Here is a 23,228-nt window from a genome sequence, read left to right as displayed (position 1 = left end):
ATTGTTACATGAGAAATCGACTGAATATCAAATGTTGTAAAAATAGAAATTTCAGACGCTCATAAAAATTGAATTTAACTTTCTTGTAGACATTTTTTTTTGATAAAGGTAGACAAACTTATGAGTAATCTTATATAACATTTTCAAATTTTAGATTTAAAAAGAAAAATTTTTATGAATTCTCAACTCAAAATAATATGCTAATTTTCGTGATTTTTCCGTATTTTTTCAAAATTTGAACTTTAAATGCTTTTAAATAAAAACTGTGACTTAGGATTTTTAATCTTTTTCATCTGTCTTTGAAACAATAACCTAGGAGCCTTCTATTAAATTTTCAAGCTTTTTTACTCAACAGATAAAATTTTATTGACATTTATAGAAAAAAAAACTAAAAAAAATGGAAATTGACAATGTCCGTAAACAACTCAAAAATTTTAATATTTAAATATTTGGAAAATGTTATGGTGTATAGGAAATGCAATTATAAACATTCAGTCAAAATTTCATGTCCCTACGGTCATTTGTTTTAGAGTTACACCAAAAACCAAAATCTATTTTCTCGAAAACAGATTTTGCGTAAAAATTCCCGTTTTTCCTTAATTTTTCTTTTGTTTTTCACGTCGCTTGTGAAAACTACTGGTACATTTTTACTTTTGACCCCCCAAAGTACCAACTAGATTCACTTTTCTATCAGAAAAGTTACTATTGAAGAAAATCCAAGCAATTTTACTGTCCTAAAAGGTGATGACAGACATAAAAATAAAAAAAAAAATAAAAAAAAACACATCATTGTAAAATCAATACATTCATCGTTCCACTCAGAATCTAAAATTCTTTTTAAATTTAAAGTGTAATCACGAATCAAGCATAATATTATTTTAATTTGCGAGGCTAATAAAAAAATCATGATAAGAAATAATTATACTATTTAAATTATTGATTACAGATAACTCTTATCATCACTATTTAAGCACGTTTTTAATATAATTCGACGATTCGCATTTTCTACTTTTCTAGTTTTCCACCTACATAGTTATATCATATTTCAATCTTGTTTCAACCTTAATTTTTTTAATAATCATTAATCTTCATTGTGATATTATTTTTTTCGATTTAAGCTTATAGTTTAATTTAGATTATTCGTTCTTGAACCATGTCTAACTCTGTATATGATACTTATGTGTCTCCTCTTTCGACAAGATATGCGTCGACTGAAATGAAATTCAATTTTAGCGACAGGAAAAAATTTACTACATGGAGAAGTCTTTGGACTTTACTAGCCCAAGCTGAACAGGTAAATTTTATATTTTATTTGCCGTGTCAGAACATTCTGGTTACAAACAAATTGTTCAAAAATTGTAAAATATAATATCACAAATAGGTCGGTATTTATAGCTATTTGTAGATACCTATTCTTCTTTTTTTATATACATATATAAATTACATAATTAAATTTATCATCAATTGCCACTTAGGAAATGTTGTTTACCTTTATGGTGCCTATACGATTTACTGTAGGTACAGATACATATTTTATTGTGAAGGTCTTTCAGGTGTTGTTATACTAAAATGTAAATCTTACCTCGTAAGTTGGTATATAATTAGTTATTACTATAAAATAGACAATATATTGGCAATTTTTATTATAGCATATTACATATGTAGAGAATTAAGCTATATTCTGTCCTTTTTCTATTTTAGATTCTGAGTGTAGCAATGAATGTACCTACTAATTTTGCAATGTGTCTGGATTCTGGAGACACTTTTTGTAGTACCTAGGTAAAAATGCTCTGATCATCAAATTTGATCGAGGTTTCCTTGAGGTTAGATTTATTAAAATTGTGATAAAATAAATTGTTTGGTAACTTTGATAACCAACAATTTAGACAGTAGGTACTCGGTTTATTTTATTTTTATCTATAAATATTTATAAAAAATTGGTTCAAAAGCTTTAAAATGTAATACAGGTTATAAGTTATCAATAGTAATACAAGAATTTAAAAAAAAAAAATGCTTAAATTCCACTATCACTGATAATTTTAGGACAATAGGTATGCAAATGCAATTGGTTTTTTACGAAAATTTAACATTTCAACCTACCTATTATTACTAATAGGAATATTAATATAATATAAAACGGCCCACGCTCAGAATTGTTTTATGTATACCAGTGGTTGGCAACCTTTTTGGACTCCGTTTTGCAGGCTGTGTCTGATAAAAATTAAAATCTTTTAAAAAATAATGGCTGTATGGTATAGTCGTACAAGATCCTGGTTGTTGACCACTTTTGTACACAATTTAACACACCAACAACACCACTTGACAGTTGACACCCACTGTACAACAGAGCGTTACCCACTGATCGACCTTTAAAATAGACATTGATTTTGACTGTCTTAATTTCCTGTTGGTATACCTAATTTGATGTTGATTTACCTTTAACCACTACTTTGACTGTTAGGTTAAGTTATGCTAATCTGGCCTGTATAAACAAAGTATTGTATTGTTCAACTAGGTAGTTGTTTATGTAAGTAGGTACTTGTTGAAAATTTAATTAGAATTTAACTAACACAAAATTAATATTTTTAGAAGTGTAGATGAACATTTTACTGGGGTAGCTGTAGTATAGCAGTAGTGACTAGTGAAAGACTATGTAAGCATATATTATTGTTGTCTAGATGTACCTACTTGGTAATAAAACAATTCTTATTTTTAAATTTTCAATTGAAGGAAAGGTGGGAAGATTTAAAGAAGAATATTTCAATAAACCCACATGGTAACCGAGTGCGATTTGTTCCCATTATTCCTAACAACAGTAATCAACGTATTAATGTATTCCAACAGACTTCATCCAAAAGTCTGTTGTTTAAACCTTTTAAACCAAATCATATAAACAATTGTCCCAGCAAAGAAAATGTTAACTTGGCGCAACATAAAAATAATGACAAGAAATATAACAATTTTGCACCAGTTACGCATATGGAAACTCCTCTTCAACCATCTAGATTTAATGTGAATAACCCCGTGAATAACCAAAAGTTTGTTGGTCTAAAATTTTCCCAGAAACAGCAAGAAGTAAAAAAGCCTTATACATCAAATTCTGTTGTAGAAAATTGTAATATGAATGAATTAGAAAATAGCTTACCTAGATTACCATTGCACACTGTTTGGACTAATGACAACAGTTCAAAAGATTTTGGATGTACTTTACCAACAAAAATGCACACATTTAAAAAACCATTTTCGTCAAATTTAAATTATTTATCCACTACTAAACAGAGTACAAACTATATGTTAAATTCAAAATTCCAAAAACAATCTCAAGTAATACCAAACCCGATGAGCAAGATTAACAGTTCAAGGTACTTTAAATCGTCATATCCCTTATCCGCATCTTTAGGACAAAAATTACATCCCATAGCCGAGAACACGAACACATCATATTTTACTATGGATAATGAAAAACCATCTCCTGTCACCGGTCAAAACACCAACGCATTAGAACAGTACTCAGGTTGTATTAACCAACCTTTTAACATGGATAATATTTGGAAAGATTATCAGTGTCAACCAGCAAGAATGTGATAGATATCTAGGTACTTAAATTACATAAATAATATCCCACATTCTTGTTGACAAATCGTTATCCTTTTCTGAAATTAGTTTAAAATAATGTCAATACCATAATACATATAACCCTTCATTCTAAGATATGATTAAAAAAAATAATGATTTTATAAGCTTAGATGTGTAACATAAATATTCCATTAGTATTTAGACAATAAAATATTATTTGTCTGTGATATCTTGAGACACATATTAATGACATTTTGAAAAATAATTTTATTTTATATACCATAGATTAATTTTAGAAAATTGAAATACAGTGCAAAAATATAAAATAATATAATTTTTAACAATCATTGAATACATTATACAGAAATTATTAACATATAAAATATTTGTAAAAACCATTAATCTATAGAACATTCCAACAAATGGTTCTACTTATTAACTAAGGGAACTATCTTTAAACTTAAATGTTCCTCTAGGTTTTACATAACATGTTCATTTTTATCTTTATTTAAATAATTAAAATGATTAATATATTCAAAAATCAGGCTTTTTAAATTATTAAATTAATTTTTAATTATATTTATCAAAGTTACAATTAAGGAATTATAATTATATATATAAATATATATATATATTTTTTAATTATATTTTATTTATTTAGGTATAATATAATATAAGTATTAAGTGTGTCATTTGACCAATTAATATTTGTGTGAAATGAATTTTTTTTTTTTACTTTGATTATTATAAATACTTTATGACGTTATGTGTAATAAAAATGTTTATAAAATACTTGATATAAAATTGATAATTTATTTTAATATTAATAAAATATATTATGTTTCTAAGTAAAAATATGTTTATGGAATTTGAATTAAAAATGCAAACCTACTCAGGTATTATTTTATTGAAACAAAAAATAACCGTGACATAGTGTGTAACTGTGTAAGTAGGTATCTATATTATATATTTATATAATATGTATAATACTAAATTTATGTTTATTGAAGACACAAATACCAAATTACCTATATAATGATATTGATTGTATAAATAGTTAATAAAATAAAATATACCACTTACAAATATAGTTAACATTTATGATATAGCTTAAAGTGTAAATAATGTAGACATATACGCAAGTTAGATATAATAATAGGGTTATCACAAGGGTCAGGAATAATTGTATGTTTTTTAGTTTATGTTTAATGGTCATTAAAATATCTAGATTACTTGGTAAAAAATTGAATCATAGCTTGATAGTACTAATATAATATAGGCACCTACAATTTAATCTTGTAGTTTTTAGGAAAATATTGATGACATTTTCTGTACTTAGTAGATTAAAATTCTAAGGTTACCAATTTGAGTTTTGAAAGCTTATGATGGATACATAGTTTAATTTTTCACAAAGCAAGTTGTACTTTTAATTATTGTTAGAACTATACTAGTTGATCGCATTTAGACGAAATTCTCTATGAATACATGATGAAGTACAGTTACAATGAATCAAAACTTTATATATGAGGTACCTACCAAATGCCTAAGACATAACTATATGTATTTGATAATTGAGGTTGGTTTACAGATTAGTTTAAAATTTAAAAAAAAATGTTGTCATATAATTTCATAAATGTGTTTTTAGGCAGTACCTATCAGTGCATTAACTACCGGACCCTAGACTTATTCATCGCATATAACATAATGTATATTATAGATAGTATTATAATAATAATATGTATTACCTATCATCTGCGAACCGCAGAGTTGCTGGACTTAAAGTTACAATATTAGGTTCGTCGTGTATTATTATTAATAAAAAAAAGTGCAATTTACGTGAAAAAACTCTATATGATATAAAAAATAACTGTGGATTTTTGGTGGCGTTCGACAAAAATTAAAATAATGATCATGAAAATAAAACATGTTTCACAGAACCGATTCTAGTTTATGTCCTGTGCCAGAGTATACGAGGTAAGGTAGGCACCACTCTTATACATTTTTGTGCGCGTTTTCATCCGTACCTGAACGTCAACACAAAGTCGGCAAAAAACGTGACGGACGTCAGCGTGGCTGTGACAGCCGAAGATATCATCAGGTCCATCCGGTTCTTGGACGGTCGCACCTGGAGGGCGAACTGGAGCGCTCTCCAATCGGAGAATATGATGCCGGCGGCTATGGCCAGCATCACGCCGTACCAGCACGACACAATTAGACTCTAAAAATGCAAAAAAAAAAACACAACTTACACTCTGTGACAGACGACATGACGATAACGGATAAGTGTAAAATATTTATTGCAGGGTATAACAGGAAGACCTTACAAATATAATAAGTTGTATTCTAATAGGTATACATTTTTCTCTATATAATTTATCGACTTGGGCGCTACACATTTAATATAACATTTTTTTGAAATTTTCAAAATAGTAAATTTCTCTTAGTAGTTGCGCATATGGATTTTAAAGGTGTGGTTTGGGTCTGGTTGTAATTACGATTCATCTATAATTCAATAAATTTAATCGGCGCGTTCTCGTCTTTTTACATATTTTTTCTACGTATAAAATGTAAAAATGCGCATACGCGAACGGTGTACCTATTACATATAATCGTTAATGATGAAATAATATTTTAAATTAAAATGAAACTGTTTTATTTTTATAATTTATTTAAATTGTTTTAAATTATATTTAATACCTATGGGTCTTATTTCTTGTACCTATATTATTTAAAAATCAGTTAAATTTTTGTGTACCTATACCTATATATATATTATAAGCATTTTAGATTTCTTATATCTATACCTACTTGATTTTTGTTGGAAAACGTCCTTTTACCAAAAAAATATAAACGGATCCACCATCCACTATATATTTCTAGGTATATAATACCTATATTGTATTTTATACACTGTGCGTATGTGAATAAAATATACCAAATATCTGTTTGTTGCGCACCCGTATATGCATAGTGCATACTATCCGTACACGATCACCGATATAATGAATGATGGTAACGGTAGACTTACCGGCTTTTTCGGTATCTTTTGTTGTAAGAAATGGCTGACCACTATGAGAAGGTCGACCAGGACGGCGCCGGATAGGGCCGAGTACACGAAACCCGCTCTACCAGTGCTGGTGTGCAGCCTCGACGAGTATGGACTGATGATCAGACAGATGCTGGTCAAGCCCAGTATCTGAAACACGAACGAAATCGTGAATTATGCTACCACCAATCATATTATATTATATAGCCTAAAGGCGCCCATGGTTGTTGACAAATATAAATTTCGATCGGAGCGCCGTTATTGCTTTCACAGCAAATGATTTTTTCGAGTTCTATATTACGAAATATTGAGATGGTTCCCAGGGGGATACGTATTTTCATAATATACATCTATGATTCACTGACTCGAAGCAGTCGAAGCCCGTCTGGATTTTAAAAGACCGCATGCAATCGCTTGTTCCCAATTTGTTTTGTCGGTTATGTTGTGCTTTTCTCGGAAACTATACCTGTACCGTACAAATCGAAAAATGACTTGTTCAAAGTGGATTTTCCATTTTCCTTCGATATTCCGAAATCTATTTTATAAATAGATTTCGCATGACCTATTTAAATTTTTTTTTCGATTAAGTCAACTAGAGATATACTAGTATGCTCATATATTATAGTATCTTCTATAGTTGTCGACGTTTTGATTCCTTTGCTCCACATCAAAATTACATAAGTGTTGTATGTTTTCAGTACACTGCGTCATTATACGAGTATATCTATCTACGTACATCATTATTTTGCATTAACGTCACACAATATGATCGGTTTGAAGCAATAATGACTTAGATCTCTTCGTTGAACTTTAAACTGTCCAATATATTATGTAAAATTATTTATACGGGGATAATTTAATAACGGCTGGCGCAGCCAGGCTGCCAGCTATATAATATATGTGCATATTATAATATACATTGAAATTATACTCACGATTTCCACGACTTTGATCAGGAACGGCGACGCGGCCAGCAGGGACTCTTTGAGTGATTTCTCGTTGGCCATGTTCGCGTGCCGACTGCTGTAGACTGCCGACTGGTCCTGTTTGTTGCCGCGACAGACACGCTGCGTACTGCACCTCCACAGGGGCGCGAAACGACTTAATTGGAACTAATGGAACGCGACCGCCACTACTGAGCTGATCCGAATTTACTTATAAAAAAAAAAAACACCGCTCCCTACCGCCGGACGTGCCCGTTTTCTTCTTTGCGTTTTACTCTTGCTTGTGCTGTTTTGTCTTTCTACGTCGTATTCCACACACATTTTATGTAATATATATATATATATTTTATCGGTGGCTCAGGTCAATATTATTAGAAGCGTATATACTTTTACACAGGTATACCCCCACTGGTTACTATGGCTAAGCCTTCGGACGTGTATTTCAATAAGCAAATAAATAAAACGATTAAAATATTATAATATATTAAATAAACTGCAGCCCGACGTCGTGCCCCGCTCCCGTTTCGGTCTGTCTCGGGCCCGTCTGGGTGTGAACGTCGCCCGCCAAACGCTTTTCATATACCTATACCTGTCATCCGGTCGAGTTTTCCCCGAGACGAATCGATCGGACTCGCTCACAGTACATAATATTGTATATCTAGGTCTGTGTGTACGCGTCGTGAACATATTTCCCGCCGCGAGATGTTTTCCTGCGACAGAGGTTGCTAGAAAACCAGAAAGCAGCAAAAACCCATTAAAATGTTATATTATTGTTTTGTTACCAAACAACATTATATATAGGTACAACTTCGCTCGCTGCCGCCTTCGCGCGACCCGCTAATAATTATTATCATTAATCGTATAGGCGGCGCCGCGAAATCGTCGATTTAGTGGGATTGCGAAAAAATTTAAAACGATTAGTTTTAAATGCACTGAATTTTTTTTATATAGTATACACTATATACACCTATCCTGACAAATTAATATAATAGAAATACTGATTATATTTTATCTATTTTTCAGTACCGACTTCAGTGCTCGGCGCACTTAGGAAATTCCGCCCTCTTTTATATGGATGGGGTGATTAGTGTTAGACAAATAACAATTATAAATAATGTATACTAGTATAACACCTCACACTTTTAATATCGTATACAAATTCAGCATTCTATATTATTCCAATCTAATGGTATTTAGGTATACATAGGTGTATTAACTGCTTTCACATCACTTGAAATAGCCAATAACCGTGATGAATATATTTAATTTTTTAATTTATTCCACCTACAAATGTAAAATATTAATTATATTATAAATATATTAATTATTATCATATAAATTAAAATATTTTTTTTTGACTTCTCTCGTCATAAAGATAAAATCTAATTGTTCATTTAAATTGTTCAGTAATTTTTAAAGTTTAAGCAGGATGTGGCCATGTGGGTAAATAATTTATGTCTACTGTAGTAGTATAGTACTTTATGTATATATATACATACAGCAAATATGGCTGGGCCACTACATATCAGTATATCATTATTTATGAATAAAGTTTTATTATACCTGCCAACATGAACATTAAAATATTAAATCAATTCCAAATAGTAGGTATTAGGTCGTATCGTATGCTTGTAGTTATAATATAATATATTATAATTGGTACATAATACATATGATTATGTAATAGTACCCAACTAAATACAAAGTATAAAATATTTTTTCTGGAGTATATAGGCAGTTACCTATATCTACATATTTTATTGAATTCACTTTTAACGTCAATAAAAACTTTTCGTTGGTTTTCATCGGATTTGTAATAGTCCCTTCCATGCTGCTATAGTGTCTATGTAATTGGTAGGTTTATACTATATTCTGATTTTCTAATCGTTTTCGCCAATTATTTACCGTTTTTTCTTGTTTTCAATTATTATTGATGTTTTTTTTTCACTAGTTCGATTATTGCGTGAGAATTTCGTCGGTTTATATTTCTACTACAACGTTCCGTCTGTTAATCGCTCGTTTATGTAAAGGAATATTATTCATTTGACTGTATAATATATAATATATATATATATATACATAGTACATTGTACATACATACATATATGCATATTGTATACAATGATAGTCATAATCTTTTTTCTTGTGTCATCGTTATCGTTTGAATTTTTTGCATGAATCGTGTGTGACATATAAAAAACTCGGTAAAAAATAAATAACATTATAGGCATTATAATATTTTTGTTTATTAAAATATGATGTGTATTGTGTATATTGTATATTATGTATCATAGTAATTACTATGTATGTACTTACCTAATTCGTCCCTAAGTCTTACCTAAGTCCCTCAACAGCGTGTGCCTAGGTATCTAATTGTTTGTCATAATACCTTAATATTTTTAAATATTCATAAAATAAATTATACCTATTCAATCAAATAAAAAATAATGTAATATTATCATAATATTGTTGTTTTGAACTTCCAGTAACTTATTAAGCAACTCCAATGAATCAAAATGTAACATTTGGACACGAATTTATGAATTTATTAATAATACTTCATAGATGTTATACTTACCTCGTGCACGGTGTGTATAAAATATAATAATATATGATATATTTATAAGTTCAATATTATAATTATATGATTTATTTCAATCTATGTAACTACTATGTAGTATGATTACGTCTTATATTTTATATGTATATATATATATAGTGACACCGCATATGTGTGTATTTAGGTAGGTACTGTATATAATATAGCAATCATCAGTCGATAAATCTTTCATGTGCTTCAAAACATCTTTTACAGTAATTATAATAACAACAAAAATAATAATAATGATAAAACATAAAAGCCTACTTTAATATTCACGCGCGTGAATATATATACATTTATTATACTATCCTGTATTTGTATTACTCATATTCGATTTTTTTTTATCAGCACACCAATATAATATTATGTAAACAACAAAAATGGGTCTGCGTTCGTCAGTGAATGATATCATACCTTGTAAGTTATAGTAGGTAAATATAGATGCATCATGTATATATAGGTGTAATATATATATTATACTAAACTCGTTATTATTTTACAATCGTTTTATTTATTACCTACACTAATAAAAGGGTAACTTACGTTTTTGTGCTGTTACTTTAATTTCGATGATTAGTTATTTCTGGAAATCCGTGCGGAAAAAATTTGAGATCTTACTTTTTTTACTTCTTTTGAAAATGTTGTATTTTATAGACCATGCTGGATGTCTATTAACCAGGTCCGAGACACTTGAATAAGTTAGACACATTATAATTATAGTGCCTATAATATAATATTGTTTTTTCTTATAACTCTTTACCAAATTAACTATAGCTACCTATTTTTTTTTATACGTACATTATCATCACCATCATTTACGTACGTTCATAAATAAACAATACCTTTTCAATGTATTCAATTTTTAAATATAATATTTTTTACTTTAACACATTTTGTTTATTTTACAGGATTGTTTTTTAATATATTTGTTATAGCGGTGTTGGGGGCAATTTCCTCCGGTACTCCTTCCGGACCTATAGACCATAGTCCTTGGCGCATATATTTATATTGTTTATTGATAGGACCTATACCTACTCAGTGAAGCGTTCATTTAAAAACGATTTCCAGTTGTTTTATACTGAAATTTTGATCTACATAATATTTTCTACTTTTATTGATTTTGTAGGTAATGTATAAACTATTCATTAATTACCATTTTATACTATTCATACCATTTTATATTATCTTAATATCTATACCTACTTAAGTACTATGATCGCTGTCTCCTCGAAAACAAACGCAAGAAAAACTAACGAATGTCAATTGAAAACAAATATTGCAACACTACAGATTAAATATACGGTCTTTTTTTTTTTTTTTACTAACTAACGATATTTCTGTAAACGTTTACTGTTTTCATACAGTGATCCTAATATTTTTTATGCATTTGTTATATTGTAATAGTATTTCAAAATCGGTGTTTCTGTGGTTAGAGCGTGATCAATTGCAGATAATAAGTATAATATAACAGGACCATATATGTATATGATATTATATTATGTATTAAAAAAATATTCAAATTAATTCTGTATTTAAATACTAACGATCGTTGGGGTAATGTATTTGTACTTATACATGGTATTTAAATATAATTATAACTAACTATAACTAACTATAAATATAACATATTATTATATAAATATATAACTACATATTATAAGAATATTTATATTTACAAAACACTATTATGACTTATACATGGATGGAATGTCGTTAGGTGTAAATAAGTAAGTAGTAGCAGGTATATAATGAGTAGAAAAAAAGTTAATTATTAGTTAGGTATTTGATATTATTTCACAAAGCGCATATTATATTATTTATATGTTTGAACGTTTTTATAACACTGTGTTGTATTCACACACACATGCATGTAGAATATCCGCTCGTGTGCACATTTCGCGGTTCATAAATCCTTTCAGATTGTATACAATATATTATATTTATACAGACAGATTTTCAGTGTATACATACATAATATAAATATGATATGCGTTTATTAATTGTGCACTCGAAGAGCAAAACCTATGTATAAACTTATGTATAAAGTATAGCTATATATTTAAATTAACTTAAATTTTCCACGGTCGCGCCTCTTAATCGAACTCCATTTCTCTGGCGAAATGTATAAACGACAGTACGGTGTCCACCAGGTAAATGGCACCGGAAAGAACGCACAGCACGCCCACCGTGATGCCTATGGCACGTTCGGAAGTTACGCTGATGTATTTGTTTTCGTTCTGATAACCAATCCAATAGTGCAGCGCTATACCGCCGACGGCGATAAACATGAACATGCCGACGAAATTCATTATTATATCCTAGTAAAAGAGTAAAAAAAAGTATATATGTAGTACAAAACGAATGGAAACAGTGAGTGGAATCCCTTTGATCGAAAAAAAAAAAACTAAAAAATAGACTTAGTTCTTTCTGGAATTCAATATTATTATATTGTATACTCTGTCTATATAGCCCCTCTTTTTTATATTTATCCGGTTTTTTCTAATCATATTTTATTTTACTTATATACAATATGAAGAACGAAGGTATAGATATATGTAATAGCATTTCATAAAAATGTATGATACTTAAAATTTAAATAACAAATTTGTTTGTAGAAGGCGATGTGAAATCTCAAGTCTGTATTTTTGTGGAAAAGGGAAAGGGGAAATCAATAAATTAGTCATCATGGATAACCTATAAAGTGCAAACAATTTGTCGTTTTATATATATTGTTATATATGTGCACTCACCACTAGCGTTTTCTTCTGGTGGTTAGATCCGAACCCGTACGATATTAGAATCACGACGGTGTAGATGAAGAAACCGACGAACACGCCGGAAGCTACTATTTCCGCATCCGGGTTTTTCTCTTCGTTAAGGTTCCACGTTCCGCCGACTCCCAAAAATCCACCGCGATACCCGGTCCGGTACAGCACCAAAATGATTATGTTCAACACCTATATATATATATATTTAATTAACGTGGGCCATGATAGTTCCTAAATATAGTATAACTTGCAGTCTGCGTGTAATTCGTATGGCAGTGGCGTACCTATAGATCATAATATGGCTCATAATGAAATGTCATGTTCAATTGAAACATATGTCGACATAATGAGCCCCCGACCACTTAAAAAATGTATTGGACGAAGGGGGTGATCGAGAGGCGCAGCCGCCGCTCTATTTTTATTGGTGGGGGGAGGGGGGAGTGATGGTGAATGGGTAATAATTAAGTATTTACTACTTACTGCTACGACAGGTATAGTTAAAAATCGGATAGTAAATGTCTTAATCGAGGTTTTGAATGGCGAAATGGTGGAATATTATTAACTTTTCTCCGAAGAATTTCAAGTTTGCAACGCCACTGCATATTTTATATACGAACGATAAAGACATATAATATTACCGAATATTCGTGTATTCCTGCAGTAGTAACTGGTATACTTACCAATTTCACGACTTTGATGACCACCGTGCCCACGCTTGCTATGTTGACCATCACGAATTCGCTCCAGCGACTATAATATGTCTATATATTCTAAAATAATGTAATCGTCGTCCGGTCTGTATTCGTAGTGTGACAAATCGCGCACGCATACACAAAGTATCTAGGTATATTGCCACTGATGGCAGTTCGCTGCCACTGCAGTCGATTGTGCGATGCGTTGAACGCGGTGGATTAGAGCTTTACGCCTCTCCACGTTCGCGCGTTATCTTTATGACGGTGTGTTTGACGACCTACCCATACCTATCGTCGGTGGTTTCGTGTGAACGCACTATACTACGTGCACATCACATATATAGGATATGGGCTGGGCACACATACAGTTATAACATAATAATAATATATTATATTATACGTATATATATGTATTGTGGGCACTCAAAATTTTCTCTGATGCAGGTATTGTCGGTATTAGCACTTGGTTATTATGTGTATGTGTGTGTAATAACTATTAAATACCAGATTAGATATTTTGTGCCCAAGAAAAAATACGAAAATATTTACGTACCTACCTAAATACGTATTGTATAATATATAGGTAGGTATATTCGTATATAATATCATATACGTGTATAGATTTTTACGCCTGTGTAGCGTGCTAACACTGAACACACGCAGTGAGCAATAACATCACAATGTTTGCGTTTTTAAATCGCATTTAGTTTATAAAAATGAGTGCGTAATGCGTACCTATAATAATATAATATGTATGATGCATATATTACATGAAATATACTGAGTTACTGGAATTTAGTCTGTGCCGCACCCACAAAAGTTTTACAACAATAATAGACTTTGTCTGGCTTTTTGGTGACAGTCGTCTATATTATATATGATACATAATATTATTATAATATTAAATATTGATACAGAGTGACACTGAACGTTATTTTTTAATGGATGGGTGATCAATGATAAAAAAAAAACCAGACAATATTGGATTCTTTGATGTGAAAATGTCCAATCAGAAAGAAACTTTTATAGCTTTTAACAATACTATATTATATTGTCTATATTATATATGGTTTACACTTTACGATGTTAATCACTTAATATGTTAGTAAACATTTCAACATTATCAATAGCCCTGTCATAAGGATCAAGATGAGTATAGAGAACACTGTATGCGTGTTCGATGCATAATATACAAATATTATGTTATACCTACATGCTTTTCTATAAGCCATAAGGATTTTTTTCAAAGCAATAGGGGGAATTGCGACCTTCCTAGCAGTCCCCTGATATACAGCCCTAATTATATACATTACATTAATATTGCATGTACTTTTATACGTATTGTATGCCTAAATATATGACCCGTCGAATGAATATGATATAACATGATATTCAGGTCTCGGGTGGCATAAAATAGTTTGTGGCGTTTATAACGCGTGCGGATGACCCAGTGCGTGCAATACAAATGTATTTGGTTACATATACGCGTGCGCATCAAACTTCATACTTCTAGCATCATACTTCGGTTGTACTCATACGGATTTCTCAGACTCTCAGATGTATGGTATATATGTATATACGATCTTGCATCGCTCCTTGCAATTAATCGTTTGTATACCTACGTATACGTAAAAACAAATTTGGACATTTTGTGTGGACATAAAAACTATGTCTATATAGGATAATAACTATAGAAACTATAACTATAATAGTATAATAACTATTTTATGTTTTTCCTTTTAATGTTGCCTTATTATTATATTAAGATCTGTACATTTTTTTTCTGTTAACAGTGCGTAATTTTGCTTTTTTCCACATTTTGTGTTGTAGTCGTTGTATGTCGTGGAAAATAAGTCACAGCAAACAGCATCACTATTTAGTTATTTAAAATTATATCAGGTAGAACCTGATTGCGTACATTATTTACCATTTTGGGAACATGATTGCGGATTTTAGTCGACTGTCGAATAACGAAGGAATCCATTAATAAAATATAATTGTGTACTAAATTGGCTCCCAACGTTGTCAAATAAATAATTAGGTAGGTGCCTATACAATATTCAAAACAACACAGTGTTTTAAAAATGTAAACATTTTTACTCAATAATCAGTCTCATATAATAACAATTAAACAGCGAAAATTTATAAAAAAAATTGTTAAATATTATGTAGATATAAGATGTAAAAATAAACATTTTCATTGAATTAGTGAAGACAATGAAATAAATAGAAATTAAATAGGTAGGTACCTACTTTAAAATATTGTCGCCATTTTTCCAATTTATATTTCCATTAATAATAACTTCTCTATTGGTAACAATGGTAACTATAGGTGTTGGTGGTTGAGCACTATATGAAATTGGCTATTGTACATTTGTTGGCAGCTTACTGGACTGTTGAGCGTTCTACGGATTTATTTTATTTTATTAGCTATATAAAATTGTAAAAGAATAACAATTTGGCAACATTGCACTAAGATTAAAATAATAACTTGATGAACGGAATAACGCGTTGTAAAAGTGCTACGTTAAGCTCCTTATAGGGACAGAGTCTTATATTCTAAACATAATATAATATGTAACTATATGACTTACGACAAATAAATTGAAACATTATATTAATACGTTTTAGGTTATTGTTGTAGTTTGGCGAATTATAAACATTATATATTATTATCTTTATCAAAACTCAAAATGTTATTACATTATCGATGCATAATGTATTTATACAGTTTTTTTTGTTGGAGGGGCAATGTCAATAGGTAGGTACTTTGAATCGCTCAAAGAGGAGTCTATGTAGTGCAGCTTTTGTGTCTTTGTACCTACACGGCTATACAAAGACTTATATGTATTTTTGTCAGTACATAACTATTACGTACCACACATAATGTATATATTAGGTATATATTTTAATATACCTCTATATCTAATTATACGCTTCTGTATACAGATGTAGGTTTATACACGAAATGTCGTCAATTATAACAAACGACTTTTACGATTTTAGGAATTGGGACTGGACATAACCGACCAACAACTAAAGGAGCTGCGTGACAATGTGGACAATGTGGACTTTGCGGCGGCTGCCGAAGAAGAGAAGCTCACCCGACACGACATCATGGCTCATGTGCACACGTATGCCGCGTGTTGTCCGACAGCCGGCCCTATCATTCACCTGGGCGCCACTTCCTGCGACATTGGAGACAACGCCGTAAGTCCAAACGCGGGTGACCGCACTATCTATTGCTCAAGTTGGCGTCGAGTCGTATATTGGTCATATTATATTATTGTGTATACCCTGCTTATAGTCTATGTGGTTGAATTCGATTATTCGAAAATATAGCTATATATAGGTATATACTATAGTACGATCGCAAGTAAAACATTGTGCGAGTGAACCAGTATTAGTATACAATTCTGCGCCGACTGATTATAAATTATACTAAATAAGTGCGATGGAATTCGTGATTTATTATACGCGGCATAATGATAATATTAAATTAAAATTTATAATATGGATTTATGAAGTCCCGTGGTACTGTGTACTGTGTAGGTATATCGTCCTGAAATCGGTTCGTCTATTAATGTACACGCACATCAACACACATATTTTTGGTGTTCATATTTGAATTATTGTAAGGCAATACAACAACTGGTCTTAGAGATTTTAGTTTGTGTCTATAAAGTATAAACTGTATAGCTTACTTACAAAAATATTTAGGCCCGAACGAAATTTAAGTCCTAGAGTTACTGTTTTTAAATTACTTAATATTTTTAGATTCTGAGCGGAGCGATAAATGTATTTTAATGTCTTATTCCAAAACAGAATTTATTTTTTAGTACTGCGGTACTTAAAAATCGAATTAAACATCAGTTTTATTTTATGTATACCTATAGCTTATAAGTTATAAACTATAACAGTTTAATATAATAATTCTGTAGGTAAACAAAAAATACTTGTCAGAAAATCTGAATAATTCCGATGTATGTATGCCGTATGCGAATGATTCCCAGCGGCCAGCATGACCCAGCTACTACTACAACACAAGCTAGGAGTTTAGGGCTATCGCTATACCTATTATGCTAATATAGTAACTTCAGACTTAGGGCGTCTCAGGCAAATGCACCTACTGAGATTTGTAAAATCCTGATTTTGATGTCCATATTATTTACTATAATTTATTATACGAATATTAAGTCAAATTTAAATTAATTTTACACTCACTTAATTAATTCTATGTGTTAGTCATCTAGCAGTTACAACTGTGTTATTGAAAATTTTAATTTGTAGAACCTGGAAATATTTTTTTTTTTCATAGGACCTGATAGTTTTAAGGGACGCTCTCGACATACTGTTACCGAAACTGGCCGGTTGCGTGAAAACATTGGGCGAATTTGCGGATGAACACAAGCATTTGGCCACATTGGGTTTTACTCACTTTCAGTAATTATATTACTTATATAAATTATAAATATTTATAATATATAGACAATCTTGTGTGTTTAAAGCTTAATTATAAAGTAAAATAATTCATAATAATTGTACTCTTCTATTTTCAGACCAGCTCAACTCACCACGGTCGGCAAACGCGCGTGTCTCTGGTTACAGGATTTGATTTTGTGCGAAAAAAACATAAGCCGTATTCGTGCTGACCTCAAGTTTCGCGGTATCAAAGGAACCACAGGCACCCAAGCGTCATTCTTGCAACTTTTCAACGGTAATTTATCACTCTCCTCTCCTGCCTTCTATTTATACATGCATACACATTACACTAATTGTTAATGCTGGGAGATGGGAATTATCCGTATACAAATTTGAATGATAATTTACTAAAATTTATATTAGTTTGTACACATCATTTTTTATGAACAAATGATACAGTTATAGTAAACAATTTAAACCAAAAATCTTCCCTGATTTATCTTGCACTGTATAATATAACTACTTATCAATTGTATTGGATATATATATATAATATTATGTTTCAATGTTTTACAGGTGACTACGAAAAAGTTAGAGAGTTGGATAACAGGGTCACAAGGCTCGCCGGATTCCCAGCTTCATACTCTGTCACAGGTCAGACATATCCTCGAATTGTTGATGCAGAAGTTGTTTCATCCTTGAGCATTCTTGGAGCTGCTGTCCATAAGGTATATTAAAATAATATTATAAGGTGATCTTATAGTATCATACAAGTTATAGGTATTTTATTCTGATAAAATATATAATAATATAAATGTATTATGTATTGTACAGATGTGTACAGACTTGAGGCTATTGGCCGGTATGAATGAAATTGGAGAACCTTTTGAACCCACTCAAATAGGCTCAAGTGCAATGGCTTATAAACAAAATCCAATGAGAAGTGAAAGAGTTTGCTCTATTGCTCGGTATCTTATGAATCTAGTTAACAATCCTTTGTCTACTGCCTCTGTACAGTGGTTAGAGCGAACATTGGACGACAGCGCAAATAGGTCTGTGTTAAATAGTGATTGTACCACAATTATTTTTGAAAAAAACTTTTAAACTATATTTTTGGAATTTTAGGCGATTGTGTTTATCAGAAACATTTTTGGCTGCAGACAGTATAATGCTGACATTGCAAAATATCCTTGAAGGGTTATCTGTATTTCCCAAAGTGATATCAAGAAATATTGAGAAGGTTTTACCCTTTATGGCAACAGAAAACATCATCATCGCGATGGTCAAAGTTGGAGGAGATAGACAAGTAAATATCAGACACTACATAAACGTAAATATTTTTGGGTTTGGTGCAAAATGTGACCCAATCATTTACCAGCCATGGCTTAGTATGGAATTCACAGAATTGATAATTTCATTTATTTTACTACATTTTTAAATAATAGTTATACCATATATAGGTATCATTTTAATTTTAAAAATTGAATACTATTGCCGATAAATACAATGTTGTAAAATTGGTATGATATTATTTGTTGAATTCACAAAAATTATATGAATAGACAAAACTATGCCTGGTCACCAATAACATACACACAAAACACACTAAGTCCAACTTAATAATTTGTATTTTAATTTTTAACTATAATAAGTAATTCTTTCATAATGTCATATTATTTACAACCATTCATAAATAACTACTTTGCTTAAAAGAAAATCAATTAAAACAAGCAAAAACAAAACATTTGGCATATATTTAAAGTTTGAAAAAATTGCCAAATCTGATTATCAAAACTCATGTTTTTGGACTTCGGGAACTTTGCATGAATGGGGACGAAATACACTATAAACTATGAATGATAAAGTAAAAAGTATAAAGTAATGTGATATTTGAGATTGGTTTTTATTCAAAAGTTTTTTATTATAAGGTAGGAGAGTTGTGAGGTGACTGATTTTATTTTTCCCTATTTTGGGGGGGTTGCGACATTAAAAAGGTTGAGAAACACTGCTATCAGCCTATTTACACATCAATAATATTATATTTGATTATGGTTTATCTACAAAATATTATTATTAGGTAATATATACTCTCGGACTAGATGTGGATATATTAATCGATTGGTATAATAAATGTCAGATTAAGTTATTAATTGAGCGAGGATTTAAATGCACTAAAAAACAAGACTATTTTAAATGCCTTAAAAAATATGATTTAATGCACTAATATAACAAAGCTTAATAAAATGCCTTGAAAAATTGAAAGCCAATATAAATGAATATAAAATTAAATTAAGATAGGTATATTTATTATATTTTGTGTTTCATTATAGAACTGAATAATCAGATGCTATTTAATATTTTCAAATAAAAACTCCGACAGTAAGTTATCGGCCTGTGTTGTTTTTATAACTGAATTCATAGGAGTGAACATAATACGCAATAAAAATAGAAATATTAGTAAAAAAATGGATTATCAGCCGAACCGAAATCTAAAATCTTAAACACCTAATATAAACAATTTTTCACACTCATGCGTTATGATACGAAAAAAATATTTATATATTATAATATACATAATATATATATTAAATACAAATTACAAATTATTTTTGAGCAGCGGCCCACCAAGAAATTCCGGTATCCCGTCGGCCCAGTACTCCCCTGGAAATATGTAATCTATATTATATATTTATAAGACTAAATAGCTGTACTCTTATAAATCCACTACTGTATTCAAATAAACTTTTAAAACAGGTATATTATATTATATAATATTTATATTGCCACATGTTTTGATAATATCTCTCCAAGAACTCAAAATTATTAAAGAATACACTGTGCGGCAAATGAAAACTCATCATTGCTCACCACAAAATCATATATCAGCCTGCCTACTTTACCACCTGTTGCTCTAAATTGGTGTCAATTTATACATTATTACATTTTATTGTAATGATTACAATCCATGTGACGGGGTCTGCCGTTTATTTTAACTCACTATGTGTAATAATTAAGTCGTGGAGAGGACATTGTTTGCGGAGTCTTACACATTTTCATTATTTGTGTGTGTGGTCTATAGTCTCTTAGTGAACAGACTATAGTTAATCTCAATAACTCTAAAAACCTTTGTTTTTTTAATAATAGAACAAAAATATTTTCAAAAATGTTGATATTACAATCTAAATAAAATTGTTCTATTGTATCAAATTGTATAATTAAATAAAAACAATTTTTAGGTGTGCCATGAAAAAATAAGAGTTTTATCACTAGAGGCAGCTAGTACAGTTCGTCTAGAAGGTAAAGACAATGATCTTTTGGACAGAATTGCGAAAGATCCATATTTTGCACCAATTTTGGATCAGTTACCTCATCTTTTAGATCCATCTACTTTCGTTGGGTGTGCACCTGATCAGGTAAATATCCAATCAATGAATTTTATGTTTATTTAAACTTTAATAACATGGTTGATTGTTTAAAGGTAAAATATTTTTTAAAAGAAGAAGTACAGCCTGTGGTCAATAAATACATTTCCAAAATCAAAACTACAGCCACAAAACTGGATATCTAAATCACAATACTTTTTAAATACCTACTAAAATTCACCAAAAATTAGACTTTCAAATGCTTAAACTCTTTAAATTAGTGAATTAACAAATTGTAGCCTTATGTTTTAATAATAAAATTATTAAAGAATTATATTATTTTCATTTTTTCTCTTTTAAAATGTCATCAACTTAAAGAAATTATGTTAAAATACCACGGTACATTTAAAAGTTATAGGAAACTTGTATAAAGTATTATTGAGCAAAATCAATATGAAATTCAACCAAATATATAAATATAATATGTTTCTGTTATATGATAATATTATTATACTTAGTACCTTAAAAGTTATAATACGTCAAACAACAATGTTTATAAATTTAAAAATTTAAAACATAATTTGTCTTAACTTTTTTTCAGTATTATTTCGGTCATTGTAATTAAAATTACAAATTACATTTAATAATAACCAGATACATTGTTTAAAATTGAAGAAATAAGGAAAAATATTTGCTAAATCATAAAAAAACCCTAAACATTTTAAACTATAAATAATATTAAAATTATTAGTGAAGGTTATACTAAACTATTAAAGAAACTCATCCCAAATAAATTTAAATTACCTTCCATTCTATAATTTTCTGCTGTAGTATAATCTGATAGTTGTTGTGCTGTACCTAATGGATGTTACTGGCTACTGCTACGTAGGTACTACTGAAAAGAAAATTTCTATAAAACATTATTTAATAGTTTTAATTAAATTAATGGATTGAGGCTTTTATCAGGAATTAAATAATACAAATATACAATGAGTATACTAGTTTTAAGTAGGTACTAACTACTTGTTGTAACTCATTCACCTCATCACAATCTTTGCTTGTAGAGGTTAATTAATCAAAAATATTGAAGTTGATAATTGTATTTTTGTAATTTAATTTATGAAAAAAAAAAAAAGAATAGTGTATAATTCTTCAGTAGTACATTTATGCATTTAGACATCGCCTTCATCCCTGGGGCAAAATTGAACTGCTCCTCATCCTTCTTAATCAACCTATCTATAACTGACCCTAATTTAACACTTGTAATAGGTATTAAATAGATAGTATAAAGAAAATTTAATATGTTGAATAATATTAATACTGTTAAATTGTAATACCTACTTACATTATTTATAGAAAGTAATTTATGTGTATCTACAAAGTTCTCTTATATACTAAGATATAATTACTCATAGTTATTACAGGCAACAGACATAAAAAAATATTTAAATTGAGACAAGCACCTATATGACATTGAGTCTATGGCAACAACACATTGCCCAAGGTAAAAGATTTATAAATAATAATAACTATTAATTTTATCATTAATATCCTTAGATCATAAACATATTTTTTTTTTTGTATATGTTATGATTCACATAATATACTATGACTTGATACAAGATCTTAGCCTAAAATAATATTATGATCAAAGTACTAAGTCATTAAACTTAAGAGGACACTATCCTCATGTCTTGTCTTTGTATTACTAACAGTACAAACGTACAACATAGCATTATTGCAAATTTGCATTCAGCAGAACCGATTTTGGGTTGTTACTTGTTAGCTCTAATATTAGAATTTGGAGCGAAATAGA

At 30.0% G+C, this 23,228-nt stretch overlaps 4 protein-coding genes across 4 annotated transcripts; 2 read left to right on the top strand and 2 right to left on the bottom strand.

Moving 5' to 3' along the window:
- Nucleotides 1-963: 963 nt before the first annotated feature.
- On the top strand, nucleotides 964-21,757 carry LOC132949313 (adenylosuccinate lyase-like). Its single transcript, XM_061020136.1, has 9 exons — nucleotides 964-1,294; nucleotides 16,635-16,838; nucleotides 17,947-18,071; nucleotides 18,188-18,345; nucleotides 18,627-18,778; nucleotides 18,885-19,102; nucleotides 19,176-19,356; nucleotides 21,287-21,463; nucleotides 21,529-21,757. The coding sequence occupies exons 1-9, from the start codon at nucleotides 1,154-1,156 to the stop codon at nucleotides 21,616-21,618; spliced, it is 1,446 nt and encodes a 481-aa protein (XP_060876119.1). The 5' UTR covers nucleotides 964-1,153; the 3' UTR covers nucleotides 21,619-21,757.
- LOC132949606 (uncharacterized) lies at nucleotides 1,834-4,004 on the top strand. The gene is made up of 2 exons (XM_061020586.1): nucleotides 1,834-2,653; nucleotides 2,731-4,004. The coding sequence occupies exon 2, from the start codon at nucleotides 2,980-2,982 to the stop codon at nucleotides 3,583-3,585; it is 606 nt and encodes a 201-aa protein (XP_060876569.1). The 5' UTR covers nucleotides 1,834-2,653; nucleotides 2,731-2,979; the 3' UTR covers nucleotides 3,586-4,004.
- Nucleotides 4,229-7,890, bottom strand: LOC132949607 (uncharacterized). Its single transcript, XM_061020587.1, has 3 exons — nucleotides 7,558-7,890; nucleotides 6,605-6,772; nucleotides 4,229-5,794 (listed from the first exon to the last, which is right to left on the bottom strand). Exons 1-3 carry the CDS (start codon nucleotides 7,627-7,629, stop codon nucleotides 5,591-5,593), a joined length of 444 nt encoding a protein of 147 aa, XP_060876570.1. The 5' UTR covers nucleotides 7,630-7,890; the 3' UTR covers nucleotides 4,229-5,590.
- LOC132949550 (protein snakeskin) lies at nucleotides 11,693-13,889 on the bottom strand. The gene is made up of 3 exons (XM_061020495.1): nucleotides 13,617-13,889; nucleotides 12,919-13,125; nucleotides 11,693-12,486 (listed from the first exon to the last, which is right to left on the bottom strand). The coding sequence occupies exons 1-3, from the start codon at nucleotides 13,665-13,667 to the stop codon at nucleotides 12,262-12,264; spliced, it is 483 nt and encodes a 160-aa protein (XP_060876478.1). The 5' UTR covers nucleotides 13,668-13,889; the 3' UTR covers nucleotides 11,693-12,261.
- Nucleotides 21,758-23,228: the final 1,471 nt, after the last annotated feature.

Source organism: Metopolophium dirhodum, chromosome 7, assembly GCF_019925205.1.
Source record: "Metopolophium dirhodum isolate CAU chromosome 7, ASM1992520v1, whole genome shotgun sequence".
Classification (NCBI taxonomy): Eukaryota; Metazoa; Arthropoda; class Insecta; order Hemiptera; family Aphididae; genus Metopolophium; species Metopolophium dirhodum.
Note: the sequence above shows the minus strand (reverse complement) of the source record. Positions and strands in the feature narration are given on the sequence as shown.

Coding starts and splice junctions, on each gene's coding strand:
- LOC132949313 (XM_061020136.1), top strand. CDS start 1,154: ATGTCTAACTCTGTATATGATACTTATGTGTCTCCTCTTTCGACAAGA. Junction 1,295..16,634: donor TACTAGCCCAAGCTGAACAG/GTAAATTTTATA, acceptor TTACGATTTTAG/GAATTGGGACTGGACATAAC. Junction 18,779..18,884: donor TTGGAGCTGCTGTCCATAAG/GTATATTAAAAT, acceptor TGTATTGTACAG/ATGTGTACAGACTTGAGGCT.
- LOC132949606 (XM_061020586.1), top strand. CDS start 2,980: ATGGAAACTCCTCTTCAACCATCTAGATTTAATGTGAATAACCCCGTG.
- LOC132949607 (XM_061020587.1), bottom strand. CDS start 7,629: ATGGCCAACGAGAAATCACTCAAAGAGTCCCTGCTGGCCGCGTCGCCG. Junction 6,773..7,557: donor TGATCAAAGTCGTGGAAATC/GTGAGTATAATT, acceptor TTCGTGTTTCAG/ATACTGGGCTTGACCAGCAT. Junction 5,795..6,604: donor AAAAGATACCGAAAAAGCCG/GTAAGTCTACCG, acceptor TTGCATTTTTAG/AGTCTAATTGTGTCGTGCTG.
- LOC132949550 (XM_061020495.1), bottom strand. CDS start 13,667: ATGGTCAACATAGCAAGCGTGGGCACGGTGGTCATCAAAGTCGTGAAA. Junction 13,126..13,616: donor TCATCAAAGTCGTGAAATTG/GTAAGTATACCA, acceptor ATATATATATAG/GTGTTGAACATAATCATTTT. Junction 12,487..12,918: donor ACCAGAAGAAAACGCTAGTG/GTGAGTGCACAT, acceptor CTCTTTTACTAG/GATATAATAATGAATTTCGT.